This window comes from Myotis lucifugus, unplaced genomic scaffold (genome assembly GCF_000147115.1).
Source record: "Myotis lucifugus unplaced genomic scaffold, Myoluc2.0 scaffold_197, whole genome shotgun sequence".
NCBI lineage: Eukaryota > Metazoa > Chordata > Mammalia > Chiroptera > Vespertilionidae > Myotis > Myotis lucifugus.
Window position 1 is genome coordinate 719,297 of NW_005871245.1, and position 20,047 is coordinate 739,343.

Consider the following 20,047-nt stretch of genomic DNA (forward strand, 5'->3'; position numbering starts at 1 on the left):
TGGCTATATTGCCACCATCACTACCTCTCAAAGCTACTGTGAAATGTCACAGAGCTTGCACCTCATCTGCCTTTACAACATTCCTCCCATAAAACTGAGCCTCTGCCTCTAAAAAGGCTTACCTTAATACTCCAAAAAGAGACACTAATTTACTTTTACAATGCTTATCTGTATATAAAAATTCTAGTAAACATTAATGTTCTCATTTTGGCCTCTGAGGTCTAAAATACTCAAACCTATCACTATCGTAATCACCAAATAATTACTACAGAAGCTATGGTAGCTGCATATCCTATACATATATGTTTAAGTCAGTAGACTACATGACTTCCTGGAGGCCAGGGTTTAGGGATATATCCTAATTTATAAAAAGCCAGGGGCTGTCATGACCGAAACAACCGGACAGATGACCAAACAGCAGGCTGCGTGGGGTGACCAGGCCGGCAGGAGAGGGCAGTAAGGGGTGACCAGACCAGCAGTTAGGGGGAACCAGGGCGGGGGGGGGGCAGTTGGGGGTCATCAGGCCAGCAGGCAGAGGTGGTTAGGGGTGATCAGGCTGGCAGGGAAGACAGGGGCAATCAGGCAGGCAGGTGAACAGGTAGGAGCCAGTGGTTCCGGATTATGAGAGGGATATCCAACTGCCGGTTTAGGCCCAATCCCCAGGCCTAAACCGGCAGTTGGATATCCCCTGATGGGTCCTGGATTGGAGAGGGTGCAGGCTGGGCTGAGGGCCCTCCCCACCCCCACCCCCCACCCCCGTGCACTGGGCCTCTAGTCTATATATATAAAAGCCTAAGCGACCGGCCAATTGGTAGCTATGATGTGCACTGACCACCAGGGGGCAGAGGCTAAACACAGGAGCAGAAACCACAGGCATAGAAACGTGGAACAGACTGATGAATCTCAGAGGGAAGAGGGGGTGGAAAGAAATTAACCAAAGATCTTATATGCATACTAGAGGCCTAGTGCACGGATGCACTGGTGGGGTCCCTCAGCCTGGCCTGCAGGGATCAGGCCAAAACTGGCTCTCCGGCGTCCCCCAAGGGGTCTGGGATTGCAAGAGGGCGCAGGCCAGGCCGAGGGACCCCACCAGTGCACAAATCCATGCACTGGGCCTCTAGTATACCAATAAACATTTTGCACAATTATTTTTCTTAATATATATTTATTGATTTCAGAGAGGAAGGGAAAGAGAGAGAGAGAGAGAGAAACATCAAGCTAGAGAGAATCATTGATTGGCTGCCTCCTGCAGCCCCCCTATTGGAGAATGAAGCTGCAAACCAGGCATGTGCCCTGACCGGGAATTGAACTGCGACCTCCTGGTTCATAAGTCAACACTCAACCACTGAGCAACACTAGCCAGGCTTTTTTTTTTTTTATGATAAAGTGGTCATCCTTTCAAAAATCATGATAAGGAGTTAACTTTATTACTATATAAATTTAATGTGAGAGAACTACAGGTTCTTATAATTATTATGTTAAGTATATTAAATTATAAATATTATCCCCAAGTCAAGAAAGAATAGTCAGATAAAACATAGTCACATTTACATGCCTCTTTTCTTAGAGAAAAATTTAAAAATTAGATGTTAATCATCTATATGTCTGTAACTCAAGGAAACTAAATTTCACCTGAGTTAATTTCTACAGATGAGTAGAAATTAAGATAAGTAATCAATTTAGATAAGTAATCAAAACCTAGAGTTAAAGGTTTCTTGACTACTTCTTTTCCTCAGTTGGGTATAGAAAAACATATTAGTGCCTACATGTGTACGTGCAAGCACAATCGAGAAGCAGAAATTATATGACTCCAATTCAACGACTACGTAACTGAGAATTTCCCAGAAGATGTCCTCTTAAGTTCTTAAAGCCTGTAGGTACAACAATATCTCTCAATTATACATTCTGAAGAAACAATTTGCTTTACAGCATTTGGGAAAGGAACTTGTTATCTGACTCCTCTATTCATTCCAGATAATTACTGAATCAATAGCCAGCCTCCAGCAGGAATTAAGAGCAAAACCAAACAATTTCAGTTCCGGAAATATAGCTATTCTGATGTTACTCATCTTCCTACCATCTACTTTACAGATTCACAGATTACATAGATTCAAAGTTATAGTGCCCAGCCCAAAACAATCTGGAACAACATCTTTAGAAAAACCACTAACATGCAATGAAATTATAATAGAATTAATCTAACTTAAGGAAGAGACTTCAGATATCAGATATTCACATTGGGAGAAGCTTGAAAGGTCACTTTAGTTCAATCACTCAAGTGACTGTACTGCCTACCATGGGGTACCTCTGACAATAGAGAGATCACTATCTTATGAGGTAGTCCATCCCTTCTTTGAATAGCTTTGACTGTTAGACAATTTGTCAAACTAAGCTGAACAGAATTTCCCTGTAGTTTACTTTACTGGCTCTAGTTTTATATCTTGGAGTCATAGTAAAATCTCTATTTCACACACCAATTCTTTAAATGCACGAAGACAGATATTATGTCTACCCAACTTTCTCTTCTGTGAGCCAAGTATTCCTATTCCTTTGCTTGTTTCTCATTGGACCTAGTTTTGAGTCCCCTCTTCATGCATCCTAGTTAAGTTCTTCTATGAAACTCTGATTATCCCTTGAGCCCTTTCCCTCACAAACTCCTCAACCTCCCAGCCAGTAGCTGAAGATGAGAGAAGTCAAGCATCTGCCCTTAAAGTATTCATTCTATTAGGTTGTATTAAACAGAACTAGGATTAGAGCTCAAGTTTCCAATATCATAACCCAGTGGTTCTCAAATGAGCCACTAGTGTTCATGCCATGTGCACTAAAATCACCTGGACAGATTGATTAAGCAGATAGCTGGGTTCTACCCACAAAGTTTCTTATTCAGTAATTCTGGGATGGGGCCTGGAGTGTGCATTTCTAACAAGTTCCTCAATAATGCTAAATGCTGGTTCAGAGATCACACTTTGAGAACTACTACCTTAGGCCAATGGTTCTCAGATTCAAGCATAGGTGAGAATCATTTGCGATGTTTAATAAATCTAGAAATTTAGCCTTTTCTCCATAATAATTCAGTAAATCTTGGAGGAGTTTGGGAATCTGCATAGTTAGTAAATGCTCCAAGTGATTCGGATAAATGTGACATTGGCTGTGAAACATACATGGATGCCACTCAACATTTTCAAATATATCTGTATTTTAGGAAAACAATTTCTTTTGCTCTAGATGTTATATATTTTGATAGCTTGGATGTGAAACTTGAATTCTGATGGTGGAATTACAAAGGGACAATTCATTTTAATACTTGATACACTTGATTGACTCAATTGATAGACTTAAAAGTCTAACAAGAATTAATTCTTCTCTCTTTAGAATGTTTTATAATAATAACCCCAGATAAAGGTTAGTGAGAAGTATTATATGACATAGGTCTGACACATGCATGTTAATAAAGGCCAAAGTTATTACCTTTGCTTTATGAAGGTCAACACCATACATAGACAACTTTTTGGCATTCTCAAGAAATTCCAGGTCAGCTTGAGCTGGAGTCATGGACCTTTGAAAGAATACAAATTTAAAACTCTTTCAGTGTTACAGTGTCAACATTTACAGTAACATTTGTATAATAATTGCATTTTATATATACCAATATGAATGTATAGTTCATAGTTCTGAAAGAAGAATATTATGGAAAATGACTCTTAAAATAAGAGATCTTAGAGCAACAGAAAGTCCACCAAAAAGCTATCAGAAAAAAAAAAGTTAAAAAAACCCTACTAAACAATTTCCTTAAAGCAGCCTCATCCACCATCAGTTCTGCCCCTTCCTCTCCTCAGCCTTTTTCCCAACACACATAAACTCCTCCCACTAATTTTTCTTGCTAAAGGGGTGACTAAATTAAATTCTCTGAGGGCATGGTACAATTTACAATATCTTCTTAGCTGCTTTTTTCGCTCCATACCCCTGAATTGAGTTACTATGAAAATTAAACAGAAGGGCAGCTGAAGTTACTTAACTGGAGACTCTTAATGGGGACAGGCTTGATGAAAAAAAAAATCTAACAGATGGTGTTCCTGTCCACTGATCTAAACAAAATAAATTGGTTAATAGAAGCATGTAGATAATGGGGCTGCTTTCTCTGTTATTAAGATGTCTTGATTACTAGGCATATAATGAATTTGATTTGTTTGAAAACAATCAGTCTCACTGCCTAAATACTCACTGGAATGGTCTTTCCTTCTCCTTTTTAACTTTCCTCTCTTTTTCCCCCCCAAAAAGATCTCATGGGCAGTTATGTTGAAGAGAAAGATATCACTCCTAGTGCTGCACAATTCAGACCAATAAAATATAACTTCACAGTAACAACAATGCGCCCACAACCCCAAAGAAAAATCATGGAAATGCCTGTTTCCCATAAGACTGCCTCAAGCTATACAAAGCAGCAGTGGCCTATTCATTTAACAGGAGGAAAAGTCTCTTTCAAACCCATCTGTTTTTACCCTCATTAAAAAGAACAAAGGGTTCCTTGGAACAATAACAACAACAAAATCTCAGGAGAGAGGAGCAGAATTGTTCATGTCACAGCCTCCCTGAATAAATTGCTTTTCACAAGTTCACTATCACACCTGAATTCTATTTATTAATGGATCTGAAGAAAGGAAAATTAAGACATTTACAAATCTGTATAGTCAAGTCATTAAAAACATACAAAAGTTTTATAGTTTTTCCACCCCACATAAGTTATATACTTTTATAGTTGTAAGAGTCATTTTATGGTTTTTGTAGTTACTATTATCTATGGCTTGAATTTTAGGATTTAAAAAATATGTATATTTTTATTGATTTCAGAGAGAGGGAGAAAGAGACAGAAACATCAATGATGAGAGAGAATCATCAATTGACTGCCTCCTGCACGCCCCTACTGAGGATCGATCGCAACCAGGGCTTATGCCCTGACCTGAATCAAACCAGTGACCTCTTGGTTCCTGGGTCAACGCTAAATCGCTCAATCGCTGAACCACACCTAGCTGGGTGAATTTTAGGATTTTGAAGCTGGAATGGAGCTTGAAGATTGCAGAGTCCAACACTTTCATTTTGCTGATGAAAAAAAAGGCCCTGAGGGATCACATAGTCATGGGCAAGTTATGACTCCTTGTTTAAGGCAGCAGGATTTAGTTAGGACTCAAGTTATATTTCTTGAACTGGAATCCTGGCTCCTACGCTGAAAAAGTAGTGACCTGGTATCTTCTTCAATATCTGAACTATAAAATCAAAATCAATATAATAACTACTTTTTTGTCTTTGCTGAATGAATGTGACTGGTAGGACAAAATTAGGTAATGGTTGTGAAACTGCTTTGTAAAATATAAATGTTTATTATTTTTTATTGCAACAGTGATGTACCTTATGCAGCTCATAAAAGAGAAATAATTTTGACCACTTGAATTTGAAGACAAATTTTAAAACAGTAAATGAAACAATTATGATAAAATCTTCCCTATACTCACTCCCCCAACTCTAAGGGACTATAATGGGGTTAATCAATTTGAGTATAGATTTAAATTTCAAACTATGTGGTCAAATGCTTTTCTGAGTAAGCATGCTTTAAAACTGTATTATGGGCAGGTAGTAAGAAGAGATCTTTAAATCTGAAGATATAACTTTCCACCCTAGCCTGTTTGGCTCAGTGGATAGAGTGTCAGCCTGCAGACTGAAGGGACAAAGGTTCGATTTTGGTCAAGGGGACATGCCTGGGGGGGCATGCAGGAGGCAGCCAATCAATGATTCACTCTCATCATTGATGTTTCTATCTCTCTCCCTCTTCCCTCCTCTCTGAAATCAATAAAAATATTTTTTTAAAATAAAATAAATAAAAATAAAGATATAACTTTCCTGTTAGTTTAAAATAATATAATTTAAAAATTTTGAAACACAAACTTAAAAGTTACCTATAATATGAAAACTAATACAAAGTAATGTTGAATGTAAACTGTAATTGAAAAATAAAATTTTAAAAGTTACCTATAATCACAAGTAATATCTTCCTGAACCGTGAGAGTAAATTGTCAACCTGATGACCCATCACTTCCAAATATTTTAGTATGTAATTCCTACAAACAAGGACATTCTCCTACATAAACTCAATATAGCTGTCAAAACTAGGAAATATTTTCTAAAATATATTCTTACTGATTTCAGAGAGGAAGGGAGAGGAAGAGAGAGAGAGATAGAAACATCAATGATGACAGAAAATCATCTATTGGCTGCCTCCAGCATACCCCCTACTAGGGATTGAGCCTGCAACCTGGGCATGTGCCCTGACCAGGAATGGAACCGTGACCTCCTGGTTCATAGGTTGACACTCAATCACTGAGCCACACTGGCCAGGCAGAACATATTAATACATTACTGCCATCTAACCCCCAGACTCCATTCAAGGTTAGCCAGTTTCAAAAATGTTCTGTATAGACAAAGGATCCAGATTAGCATCACAAGTTTCATTTAGTTCATGTCTTTTTAGTCTTCTTCAGTCTGGAACAGTTCCTTAATCTTTGTTTCATAATCTTAACCTTTGGAAGATGAAAGAGAATCATTGATCGGCTGCCTCCTGCACGCCCCCTACTGGGGATGGAGACCACAACCCAAGCATGTGCCCTTGACCAGAATCAAACCTGGGATCATTTAGTCTGCAGGCGGACACTCTATCCACTGAGCCAAACTGGCTAGAGCCATGGCCATCCTCCTCATCCTACTCAGGCTTCAACACCCTGTATCAGGTACAACCCATATGGGTGCCCTCCCCCCGATGCAGGCCTTAGCCCCATGTGGATGCCTTTCTCACTCTTCTTTGCCAACTAACGTATGACAGCCCTCTTCATCTTATTTGAGCTGACTTTCCACACCAGGCTGCACACTCATCCCCATGAACACTCTTCCCACCCTGCTTAGGCCTGAATATCGCCAGCCAGACTGCCCTTCTGCACATATGACTATCTTGCTCTGTCCCACCTATTAGTTTTTAAACAAAATTGTTTAAGGAAGCCTTTTCTGATTATAAAAATCATATATGTTCATCGTATAAAATTTGGAAAGTATCATTAGGAACACAGGGAAAAAGTCTCCTATAATCCCACCATCCACAGACATCTGTGCATGTAAATATAACATTTTCTAAATGTAATATCATATATCAAACTTAAAGTATTTTTAACTTAAAATTTTAAAGATCATGGCTTTCCCCAAGTTTTCCAAGACTCTTGAAAGTAATAACAAATTAGCTGGGAAGAGATTAGATACCTCTAAACCATTCAGAGTACTGTCATGAATTTATTAAATACCACCTAATAATTTACTTTTTCAAAGTACTGCCGCCTACGAAGTGCCTAACCAGAAAGCTTTGGCACTGGTTAACTCTTGCTCATTAAAAAGGAAAGTTACAACAAAGTTTCCCTGTATTTATTTTGAGCAAGTGGGGTCAGGATATATAGCCACTCAGTGAGTTCCAGTGTTATGTGACAGACGTTTAATAATGTTTCTTACATCTCTTAATTAAGGACTGTGATTTCAAATAATTAAGGGGGACAACTGACAAGTCCTAGTATCCATAAATGGAGGGCAATTAATTTTTAAAGCTTGATGTGTTCGTGTAAATTTAAAGTGTTAATTATAGCTTCAAAGTCTCTGTCTGGGCAAAGGGCCATTACTAAGAGTTCCATATAAGTGGCTATCTCTGCCTTATCTGAGGAGCAGGGTGGTATTTGCTTGTGCTTTTCCATGCCTAGTACATGCTTCTGCCCAAGCAGAAGTTTCTTTGTATTGGTTAAAATGTCATGTGTTTGGACATAATTAAAATCTCCATTTGGCCTTAGATGGTTTGGCTCAGTGGACAGAGCATCAACCTGCGGACTGAAGGGTCCCCAGTTCGATTCCGGCCAAGGGCATGTACCTCGGTGGCAGGCTCGATCCCCGGCCCTCTCACATTGATGTTTCTCTCTCTGTGTCTCTCCCCTCTCTTTCATTCTCTAAAAAAAATCCATGGAAAAAATATCCTCAGGTGAGGATTAACAAAACAAAAAACAAAAAACAAACCTCCTATATATAATCAAATTGGCTTTCTGTTTGTGAGGGTTACAAATTGTTCTAAAAAGGAGGAAGTAAATTCCAAGATGACAGACTGCAAAATGTTCTAGTCATGGAGATCCACTATTGCTCAATCTACCCGTGTATCTAACAGAACATCAACTGAACCATATCCATTGCTCCTCAAATCACTTCACCTTCTGGGGTTTAAATTCTGTTAAGTTCCAAAGAGGTGTTCTCTAAACCCAAACTCATATTCATCACATAAAATAGGGACAAGAATTATCATTATCCTAGCAAACATCTGAATTCTCACTGTATACTAATCATTATTCTAAGCACTTTACATGAACTTTATGGTTTAACAATCATAAAATTCACATTATCACCCATATTTTTGAGATCAGAAAACTGCAGCTTAGAGCACTTAAGCAACTTTCCAAGAATCACAAAGCTAATAAGGAATGTGTCTGAATTCAAAGTAAGACAGCCTGACTCCAGAGCCCATGCTTCTGTCTTATTACCTAACTCAGTGGTTCAAAAACTTTTGTACCTCAGGATCCCTTCACTCTCTTAACTATTATTGAGGACTCCAAAAAGCTTTCCTTTATGTCAGTGATTTTCAACCAGGTTTAAGCCTAACGTATTTTGTTACTAAAATAACTTGAAATTCTTAAATTTGTCAATCTAAAGGAATCAAATCTCTTGTAAATCAGAAGCAAAGAATTTTTAAAACATGCAATAGTTGACCTTTTCCTTTACATTGTCAAATTAAAAAAACCACAACAGCCAACACAACTATAGCAGCCCAGTGTTAATGAATCCAAATTATACCTATTTTTTTGTGCCACAGAATTTGAGCAATTAGTTTATGTGTCATGAGATGAAAAAAAGGCTGAAAATTGCTGCTTTATGTGGGTTATTTCTGTCAATATTTACTATATTGAAAATTAAAACTAACAAAAATTTATAATATTTACTAAATCTTTAAATAACACTAAACTCATATTGTAACATAACTTTTTGTGTGAAAAATAACAATACTTTCTAAAAAGATAGCAAAAAAGGGACATTGTTTTACATATTTACAAATTTTTAAAATGTCTGGCTTAGGTTAGATTCTCTTATCCACTTCTGCATTCAATTTGTTGTAATAAGTTGACTTTGTTATAATATATGAATGTTATCTCACAAAGACACATAGTTAGAAAAGGAAGGATTAATTATTTTAAATAATATTCTTTGATACTACACCCAAACCCAACAATGGCAGTTTCTTAAAGGTTAGTTGCAATACGAAATCTGAAAACATATTAATGCATTTTTATACGGTGTTATTTTGATCTATCTTGCATTTTAAATGGACCTTTTTTACCCATGCATGATTTATATCATGAACTTCATATCTGAAAAACATTGATTCACTGAGTAATAATGCACATTTTCCAAATGTTGACACATTTCAGTGTATGATATAAAAAAAAAATCACCATTAAAATCACCACAACTTCATCAGAAAAGCCTTTAAATATTTGTAACTTGTCAAGATCATGGTGGCAAATACAAGTTTTCCAAAATTCCAATTTTCACTTGAAAGCTTGAATTTTATCATTTTATCAGCAACAAATACTGTCAGTTGCTTACTAAATCCTAAATGTACTGGCTCTCTTCGCTTTTAAGAAAATGTCTTCAAAATAACCAAGTCTGAATAATCATAGTCATTTTTAAAAATATGTTTTTATTGATTTCAGAGAAGAAGGGAGAGGGAGAGATAGAAACATCAATGATGAGAGAGAATCACTGATTGGCTGCCTCCTGCACGCCCCCTACTGGGGATAAAGCCCACAACCTGGGCATGTGCCCTTGACTGGAATTGAACCTGGGACCCTTCAGTCTGCAGGCCAATGCTCTAACCACTGGCAAACCAGTCAGGGCCATAGTCATTTTTTCAAGTAAAAATAGTGTTCATAAAAAAGGTGACCAGCCCGGTCCGGTTTGGTCAGTGGTTAGCATGTCAGCCCTTGGGCGAAAGGGTTGTGGATTTGATTCCCGGTCAAGGACACATACCTCGGTTGCATATTTGATCCCAGCCCAGTTGGGGCGCATGCAGGAGGCAACCAGTCAATGTGTCTCTTGCATTGATCGATCATCCCCTCTCTCTCTCTTTCTCTCCCCCCTCCCTCCCTCTCTTCCTTCCTCCCTCCTCCCTCTCCCCTCTTTTGCACTCTCTCTCTAAAGATCAATGGAAAAAATATCCTCAGGTGAAGATTTTAAAAAAGAGGCTAATTCAGCTCACAACTCAAAACAATTACGCAGATGCTTTCCTCAAGACAACTGTTGTACCTCAGTATATAGCAGAACTGCTTTGTGTGTAGGTCCTATTTAACCACAAAGAATATTACATAGAAATGTATTTAAGATTTAATAAAATTAATACTTTTTACTTTCTCATCAAGAAAATTTCTAAGTGAACTGGCCCTTTTAGTCTTATTTCTAACTTCAAGTTAAAAAGTAAAATTAAAGTGCCTGTCTGTAAAGAATATAATAACAACTAGTACAGTTTGATGTCATTGCCTTTATTTGTGCTCCATCCATTTCAACACAGTGAAAAGGCAAATATCATCTTAGTATTGTTATAAAAATAATTTTAACCTTAAAAAAGTCTTGAAGACCACAAGGCTGCCCTAACTCAAAAGGTGGTTATAAAGATTAAATGTGATATTGTATGTAAAGTGCTTAGCATAATATCTAGCACATAATAATACACAATAATTAGCTGCTTATAATTATGATGATGATTGTATAACAATGCTACAAAGGAGAATCAAGCATTGGGTAACCTGAGATTCTATTATGATCAAATAGCCATTAAAAAATCATCAGAGATAGATTTAAGGCATCAATCATAATCTGACACCATCTGCTGTTTGGCTACACAGCAACAGTAAAATATTTTCTTTTACTATTTTACTGACTGCCCAAGATTTTACTATCAATAATAAAAATTATTTTTAAACTAAAAAGAGCATTCCCCTAAATCCTGACATTCTAACAAACCAAATTACTTTAACTGGTTGTTTCTATTATTTGCTTTTGCATGGATATATGTGTGTGAATATATATATTTTATAAATATAAAATTTTCTAGAATCATAATCAGAATATAAATAAAAGTATTAAAAATGTATTTAAGGACAATGCATGGTCCTTAAGTTATAATCATTAATAAGTAGAAAATGGTATATTTAGGGGGTCCTAGATATTAGTGTTTCTTTGGAAATAGGTGACCTCATGAGAATAGGGGTATTCTTACAAGGCTATTGCTATATAGGTTGTAGACTTAAAATCCTTATGGTTCTCATGACTGATGTACACTACAGGGGCAATAAGGCAGCCAGAATTGGGGCAACTTGAGTCAAAGGTCCCTTACTCAAAGCATCTCAATGGATGCAATCCTATTGGAACCACTCCAAGGAAAACAAGATTGTTCAATGTCTAGACAGAATACTTGTTAGTACCACGTAAAGCCTATAAGACTATTCTGGATTTCTCAGCAGTGTGACCTTCTGGAACATTGTAACCTACTCATGCCAACCATAACTCAGGGTACTAACTCAAGGCCAAGATCAGACATTCACTTAGTAGGCTAAAGCAGCTTGCAAAATTTAGTTATAGCAAGTCAAATATGGGAAGTATGGTAGGAAGAAACACAAATTATATTGGCACTTTAATAGTAGCTAACATTTATTGAATTTTTACTATGTAAGACATTGTATTAAGTTTTTCCACACATTATCTTTCCTAATCCTATCAACCATCCTATTTCCTGTGAGGTAAATAATCTCCACCAGACATAAAAAACCTGAGGCTCAGAGAGATTTAAATGAATGACCCAAAGTCCCAAGGCCATGACCAAGCAGAGCCAAAAATGTAATCCAGCTCAGTATGACCATAAATCCTGCTTTTGATAAAAGTATTTTGCTATCTCCCAACATTACCAATTATTTCCATGAGAAAAAGCAGTAACTTTAATAAAGACTTTAAAAAATACCTCCTGGGGTTTCATGGGCCCTCTGAAGTCTATCCATGTATATAGACCCCAAGTTAAGAAACCCTGCACTAGAATCTCAAGATACTTAATATAGTATAAGTTTAAAATTTGAAAAAATAAGGTATGGCAATCCTATATAATAAAAGGCAAATCGACCAAACGGCGGTACTACGGGTCCTATGACGCGCACTGACCACCATGGGCAGACGCTCAACGCAGGAGCCGCCCCCTGGTGGTCAGTGTGCTCCCACAGGGGGAACGCTGCTCAGCCAGAAGCCCTGAGCAGGGCTCACAGCTGGCGAGCTCAGTGGCAGTGGCAGGAGCCTCTCCCGCCTCCATGGCAGTGCTAAGGGGAGCGGGCCTAAGCCATCAGTTGGACATCCCCCGAGGTCTCCCAGACTGCAAGAGGGCACAGGCTGGGCTGAGGAACCCCACCAAGTGCACGATTTCGTGCACTGGGTCTCTAGTAATATTAAAATAGCTACCATTTATTGAGCACCTACTATGTGCCAGAGACACTGTGCTTAGTACTTTACATATATTAGCTCATTTTGTTTTCTCCTACAATGCAACACCCATTACTCTAATGAGAAAACTGAGATCAGAGGACTTAAATGACTTAATGAACTGGGAGGGAATTGAGCTTATGCTGACTCATTCTGTGGCACCAGTTCCCACTAAAGCAAACAGTGAATTAAGACCAGGTAAAGGGTTTAAACTTATTGCCAAAACAAACACAGAACAAACTCTGGAGACATATTTACCTGTATGACTTATGCAGTTCCATGACTTTCTCTTCAAGTTCCTTGGTCTGATTTGGGGCCAGTTTAAAATCACTAACATAATCCGCACCATGGAGTTCAGGGTCATAATCGCCCAGCTCAGACTGGATGGTATAAGAACCTAATAAAGCTAAAGTTGCAAAGGAACAGGGCAGACGTCCTGCAACTATGTCTTGTCGAAGTTGAAGACATAAATAATATCTATAGCCAAAAGAGAAAAGATGTTACCATGTCAGCAACAACAACAAAATATAGAGAGAGAAAAGGAAGAAAAAGGAAGAGAGAGGGAAAAAGGGAAGAGAGGGGAAAAAGTGATTAAGTAAATATGAGATATTAATAATTTTTCAATCTAGGTAGTGGGTTTATGGTTGCTTCTTGCACTATTATTTGTTCTTTTCTGTGTGTTTGAAAATTTCCCTTTTTTTTTTAAACTGTGACTATGTTGGAGTCATTGCTGGAAAGAAGTTTAGAAAGAAAAGAGGGAAAGTCTGAAGGAGGTAAAGAAACTAATGTTTTGTTGAGTGCAGTAAGAACCATACATATATCAACTCATCTAACTTTCACAAAAATAATTTGTGAGGGGGGAACTATTGCTAGATTACAAGATAAGGAGTCAGCCTCAAAAGGTAAGCTTGCTCAATGTTAGGTAGTAATAAAGGCTGTTTGGCTCTGAAATTGGGCCTTTTTCACACTGCTTTGCCAAATGCATAGATATTGCCCTTCAGATTCAAAGATGACATTATTGATACATTTTCACTAGAATATGATCAGAAACTTTTTATCTTATGTTTAATAGCTCATCATTTTCCTTCAATTCTGAAGAGAAATTCCCAGAGTTTATGATCATGAGAATTACTTATTACATATTTGACTATTAATAAATTGTTTACCTTGTTATATCTTCTGTTAACTGTGCTGGGTCAGGTGGATAAAACTTTACACTTTACATTAAATGTGAAATTCCAAGGGATACCTGTAAAAATAAACGCAAAAGAATTTTATGCTTATGCCTAAGTTTCTAATACCTAAAAATATTCTATTTTTCCTATTTTTCCTGAGGTTTTAATATTTTCATGCTTTGTGAATGAAATATTTTTATTTTTATAAAATTTGTTTAGATACCACTTAAGAGGTAAAGTTAGAGGGTCTCATTTTTCTCTTACTCAACTTAATACAGTTTTGTTTACAAAAGACTAAAACTATATAGGCAAAATAAGAAGGAAACCATCTTATAGGTAGACATGTTTATAGCAATAGTTTTCAAAATATGATCTATACTAGTATACTACTGTGGGTGCTCAGAGGTCATATGAATGATACATGAATGTTCTCTTTTGGCAACAGCATTATTTATTTGTGACATCTCGCAATATAGGCATACCTCATTTTACTGAACTTTGCTTTATCGTACTTTGTAGATAATGTGTTTTTGTTTGTTTTTGGTTTGACAAATTAAAGGTTTGTGGCAACCCCGCATCAAGCAAGTCTATTGGTACCATTTTTCCAAAAGATTTAGATGATGGTTTGCATTTTTTAGCAATAAAGTATTTTTTAAAATTATTTATTGTTTAAAGTGTTACATGTCTCCTTTTTCCCCCACTGACTTCTCCCCAGCCACTCCCACCCCCCAGCACATGCCCTCAACCCCCTAGTGTTTGTGTCCATTGGTTATGCTTATATGCATGCGTACAAGTCCTTTGGTTGATCTCTTAACACCCTGCAACCCTCCCCTGCCTTCCCTCTGAGGTTTGATGATCTGTTTGATGCTTCTGTCTCTGGATCTATTTTTGTTCATCAGTTTATATTGTTCATTATATTCCACAAATGAGTGAGATCATGTGATATTTATCTTTCTCTGACTGGCTTATTTCACTTAGCAAAATGCTCTCCATGTCCATCCATGCTGTTGCGAATGGTAAGAGTTCTTTCTTATTTACAGCAGCATAGTATTCCATTGTGTAGATGTACCACAGTTTTCTAATCTACTCATATGCTGATGGGCACTTAGGCTGTTTCCAAATCTTAGCCATTGTAAATTGTGTTGCTATGAACATAGGGGTATATATATCCTTTCTGATTGGTGTTTCTGATTTCTTGGTTATATTCCTGCAAGTGGGATTACTGGGTCAAATGGGAGTTTCATTTTTAATTTTTTGAGGAAACTCCATACTGTTTTCCACAGTGGCTGCACTAGTCTGCATTCTCACCAAAAGTGCACAAGGGTTCCTTTTTCTCTACATCCTTGCCAGCACTTGTTGTTTGTTGATTTGTTGATGATAGCCATTCTGACAGGTGTGAGATGATACCTCATTGTCATTTTGATTTGCATCTCTCAGATGATTAGTGACTTAGAGCACGTTTTCATATGGCTCCTGGCCTTCCTTATGTCCTCTTTCAAAGAGTGTCTACTTGGGTCCTTTGCCCATTTTTTGATTGGACTGTTTATCTTCCTTTTGTTAAGATGTATGAGTTCCCTATAAATTTTGGAGATTAGACCCTTATCAGCTATAACATTGGCAAATATGTTTTCCCATGCAGTGGCTTTCTTGTTGTTTTGTTGACAGTTTCTTTTGCTATGCAGAAACTTTTTATTTTGATGTAGTCCCATTTGTTTATTTTATCCTTAGTTTCTATTGCCCTAGGAGCTATATCAGTAAAGATACTGCTATGACATATGTCTGATATTTTGCTGCCTGTGGATTCTTCTAAGATTTTTATGGTTTCTCATCTTATATTTAAGTCCTTTATCCATTTTGAGTTTATTTTTGTGTGTGGTGTAAGTTGGTAGTCTAGTTTCATTTTTTTGCATGTTACTGTCCAATTTTCCCAACACCATTTATTGAAGAGACTGTCTTGACGCCATTGTATGCTCTTGTCTCCTTTGTCAAATATTAATTGAACATAATGGCTTGCGTCGATTTCTGGGTTCTCTGTTCTGTTCCATTGGTCTATATGTCTGTTCTTGTGCCAGTACCAGGCAGTTTTGAGAACAGTGGCTTTGTAATATAGCTTGGCATCTGGTATTATGATCGTTCCAACTTTGTTCTTCTTTCTCAGGATTGCTGCAGCTATTCAGGATCTTTTTTTTATTCTATATGAATTTTTGAAGAGTTAGTTCTAGGTCTGTGAAGTATGCCATTGGTATTTTAATGGGGATTGCATTGAATCTATTGATTGCTTTGGGTAGTATGGACATTTTAATGATGTTGATTCTACCAATCCATGAACACGGTATATTCTTCCATTTGTTTATGTCTTCCTCTATCTCTTTTTTTCAATGTCCTGTAGTTTTCTGAATACAGGTCTTTTATTTATTTTTTTTAAATATGTCTTTATTGATTTCAGAGAGGAAGGGAGAAGGGAGAGATAGAAACATCAATGATGAGAGAGAATCATTGATTGGCTGCCTCTTGCATGTTCCCTACTGGGGATCAAGTCCGCAACCTGGGCATGTGCCCTTGACTGGAATTGAACCCGGAATCCTTCAGTCCGCAGGCTGACACTCTATCCACTGAGCCAAACCAGCTAGGGCTGAGTACAGGTCTTTTACCTCCTTAGAGCAATAAAGTATTTTTAAATTAAGGTATGTACATTGTTTTCTTAGCCATAATGCTTTTGCACACTTAATACACTACAATATAATATAAACATAACTTGTTTGTTGTTTTTAGTTTTCTGAATACAGGTCTTTTATTTTTTTTTTTTAAATATGTCTTTATTGATTTCAGAGAGGAAGGGAGAAGGGAGAGATAGAAACATCAATGATGAGAGAGAATCATTGACTGGCTGCCTCCTGCACGCCCCCCACTGGGGATTGAGCCTGCAACCCAGGCATATGCCCTGAGCTGGAATGGAATATGATCTTCTGGTTCAAAGGTCAACACTCAATCACTGAGCCACATTAGCCAGGCTTTTCCATTGATTTTTAGAGAGAGGGGAAGGAAGAGAAGGAGGGAGGGAGAGAGATACTTCAATTGGTTGCCACTCAATCTAAATCAAACATGCGACCCAGATATGTGCCCTTGACCTGGAATCAAACCTAACCACTGAGCAACACCTGCTAGGGCAAGGTAAAACATTTTTAAGCATACATTCATAGTAATAAAAACCATTAAAATATATAATGGACTCATTAACACAAAATTCAGAACAGTGGTGACTTCTGTAGGGGAAGGAGAGAAGGATATATTTAGAAGGGGCATACTTGGGCTATAGATTTTTTTAAAAACATAACTTGTGTACATTATATATCAGTGTTTTACTATATAGATGGGATTTCTTGCCTTTGCTCTATGCTATACCAGAAAGAAAGGTGTGGAGGTGCTAGCCTAACTCAGTAGGGGAGATCTTTCTTATTCAGAACCAATGGAATTAAAGAAAGCTAAAAATCAAGCTGCAAGGAGAGAGAAAGAGACTGATAAATCTCAGAAGAAGGTAAGGTTGGGTTAGAGGGAAATTTCAAAAAATGAGACAAAGTTATATATATATATATATATATATATATATATATATATATATATATATGTATATGTATATATATATATATGTGTGTATATATATATATACACACACACACACACACACACACACACACACTCTGTATATGGGTATACATGAAGGGAAAATATAGAAACATGGACTGAAAGGAATCACCCCGAATTCATGATAATAGATTTCTATGCATTGGGAGATGGGAATGGGACTAGGAGGAAAACAAGAGATAAACCTTGTATGGTTCTAGTTTAAATTAAAAATATTAACACATGGCCTGCCAGTGTGGCTCAGTAGTTGAGTCTCAACCCAGGAACCAAGAGGTCACAGGTTCAATTCCCAGTCAGGGCACATGCCTAGGTTGTGGGCTCAGTTCCCAGTGTGGGGCGTGGAAAGCAGCCAATCAATGAGGTTCCTCTCTCATTGATGTTTTTCTCTATAGCTCTCTCTCTAAAAATCAATAAAAACATTTTTAAAAGAAGAATGTAGAAGGCATATTAAAAAATGTTAACACATTAATTCTGGGTGATGAGTACATGGGTATTTGTTATAATAGACTCCATAGTTTTCTATATTTTTGAAATATGAAAAAAACGTTATTGATGACTACCTATTACAATTTAAAATATTCATATTTTTATTCTACTTCTAAGATTTTATCTACAGACATTTATAAGTACACAGATATATACTATATAAATAAAATATATGCTCACTGCAACCTTGTTTGTAATAGCAAAGTATTGAGATTAACCCAAAATTTCCATCAATAGTACTGGTTATATGTAATATGTCACAACTATATAATCATTTAAAAATTTTTAATGGATGAAATAAATGTATATATGTTGATGTGAAAAATACTCTGTATTGTGTTACATAAAAGACTGCATTTTTTAAAAATTTTTCTGTTAATCCTCACCAAGGATATTTTTTTTCATTGATTTTCAGAGAAAGTGGAAGAGAAGGGGAGAGACAGAGAGAGAGAAACATCGATTTGAGAGAGACACATTGCCTTCCACACATGCCACACCGGGGTCGGAATCAAGCCTACAACCAAGGTATATGCCTTTGACCAGAATTGAATCCGCAACGCTTCAGTCCCTGGGCCAATGCTCTAACTACTGAGAAAACTGACTAGGGCTGGTTGCATATTTATATTAAATACATATAAATATTAAATGCTTATATCAAAACATACATGTTAAATACATATTTATATTAAGACACATATGTAAATACATATTTATATTAGAATACACATTTGTGAGCACATGTGTCTATATACACTCAAAACATCTCTGAAAAAAAACACAAGGAATCGGTTAAAGGACAGAGGTAGAAGGGAGATTTACCCTGTGCTATTTCATTTACATCTTTTAATTTTATACCATATATTTTCTATTGCCTATTTTAAAAATTAATTTTAAAAACAATATATAGTATAATACACATATTATGTAATACATAATACATAGCAATGTATAGCATAATTGTATTTGTGAAAGGTGAAATCTACATATGCCTAAAAAAAAAATCTTGTAGACTATACTAATTTAATAGTGCTTAAATCTGGAGGACAGGATTAGGGGCCTTTTACTTTTTCCATGATTTACTTTCATAATGTTGAAATTTTTCACAATGAGTATATATTACTTGCATGGTGAAAAATAATTTTAAAAAACTTTTGCAGCCCTAGCTGGTTTGGCACAGTAGATAGAGCTTTGGCCTATGGACTGAAGAGTCCTAGGTTAATTCCGGTCAAGGGCATATGCCTGGGTTTGGGCTCAATTCCCAGTGTGGGGCATGCAGCAGGCAGCTGATCAATGATTCTCTCTCATCATTGATGTTTCTATCTCTCTCTCCTTCTCCCTTCCTCCCTGAAATCAATAAAAATATATATGTATTTTTAAAAACTTCTGCAATAAATAAATATCAATCTTCTTTCTCTTTGGCTAAATGAAATGCTTACATTTTGATTCCCTATTAAAGTTTGTTTTAGGAACACAGTCTTTCCTATGTTGAAGTAAGGATTTTTTAAATTATTTTTTAATTTAAAAAAATGACAAACACTTAGAGTTTTTTTCTTAGCAAAAGATTTTTTTATAGCCCTGACTGGTTTGGCTCAGTGGATAGAGCGCCGGCCTGTGGACTCAAGGGTCCCAGGTTCGATTCCGGTCAAGGGCATGTATCTTGGTTGCGGGCACATACCCAGTAGGGAGTGTGCAGGAGGCAGCTGGTGGATGTTTCTCTCTCATCGATGTTTCTAACTCTCTATCCCTCTCCCTTCCTCTCTGTAAAACATCAATAAAATATATTTTTTTTTAAAAAGATTTTTTTATAGCCAGAAAGATAATCTACCAGCTACTCTTCTCTACTTATTATAAACTGTTCTAACATTTCTTCCTAAAGAGTCTTCTTGTATAATCACTTGTTCCTAAGTAAAATTGAATATTAAAAGTATTTTCATTGAAAAGGGCAAGGAGTTAAGTTTTTCTGGTCATGTTTCAAATATGCTGAGTATTTTTTTGACTTGCATTTTAAAACAAGATTTTATAGGCTGGGAGCAAATATGGAGAGTTGCTAGTTCAAAGGAGTATTTTATTTCTCTGTCTTAAGAAATATAATTATAGCCCTAGCCAGT

The 20,047-nt window shown here is 36.7% G+C and overlaps 1 protein-coding gene across 1 annotated transcript in view; it reads right to left on the minus strand.

Moving 5' to 3' along the window:
• Positions 1–20,047, minus strand: part of EPB41 (erythrocyte membrane protein band 4.1) — a 91,350-nt gene that overhangs the window by 59,513 nt on the left and 11,790 nt on the right. The window contains 4 exon segments of the mRNA XM_023761024.1: positions 3,469–3,556; positions 12,895–13,113; positions 13,803–13,852; positions 13,854–13,885. Of these exon segments, the coding sequence (XP_023616792.1) occupies positions 3,469–3,556; positions 12,895–13,113; positions 13,803–13,852; positions 13,854–13,885 (389 nt within the window).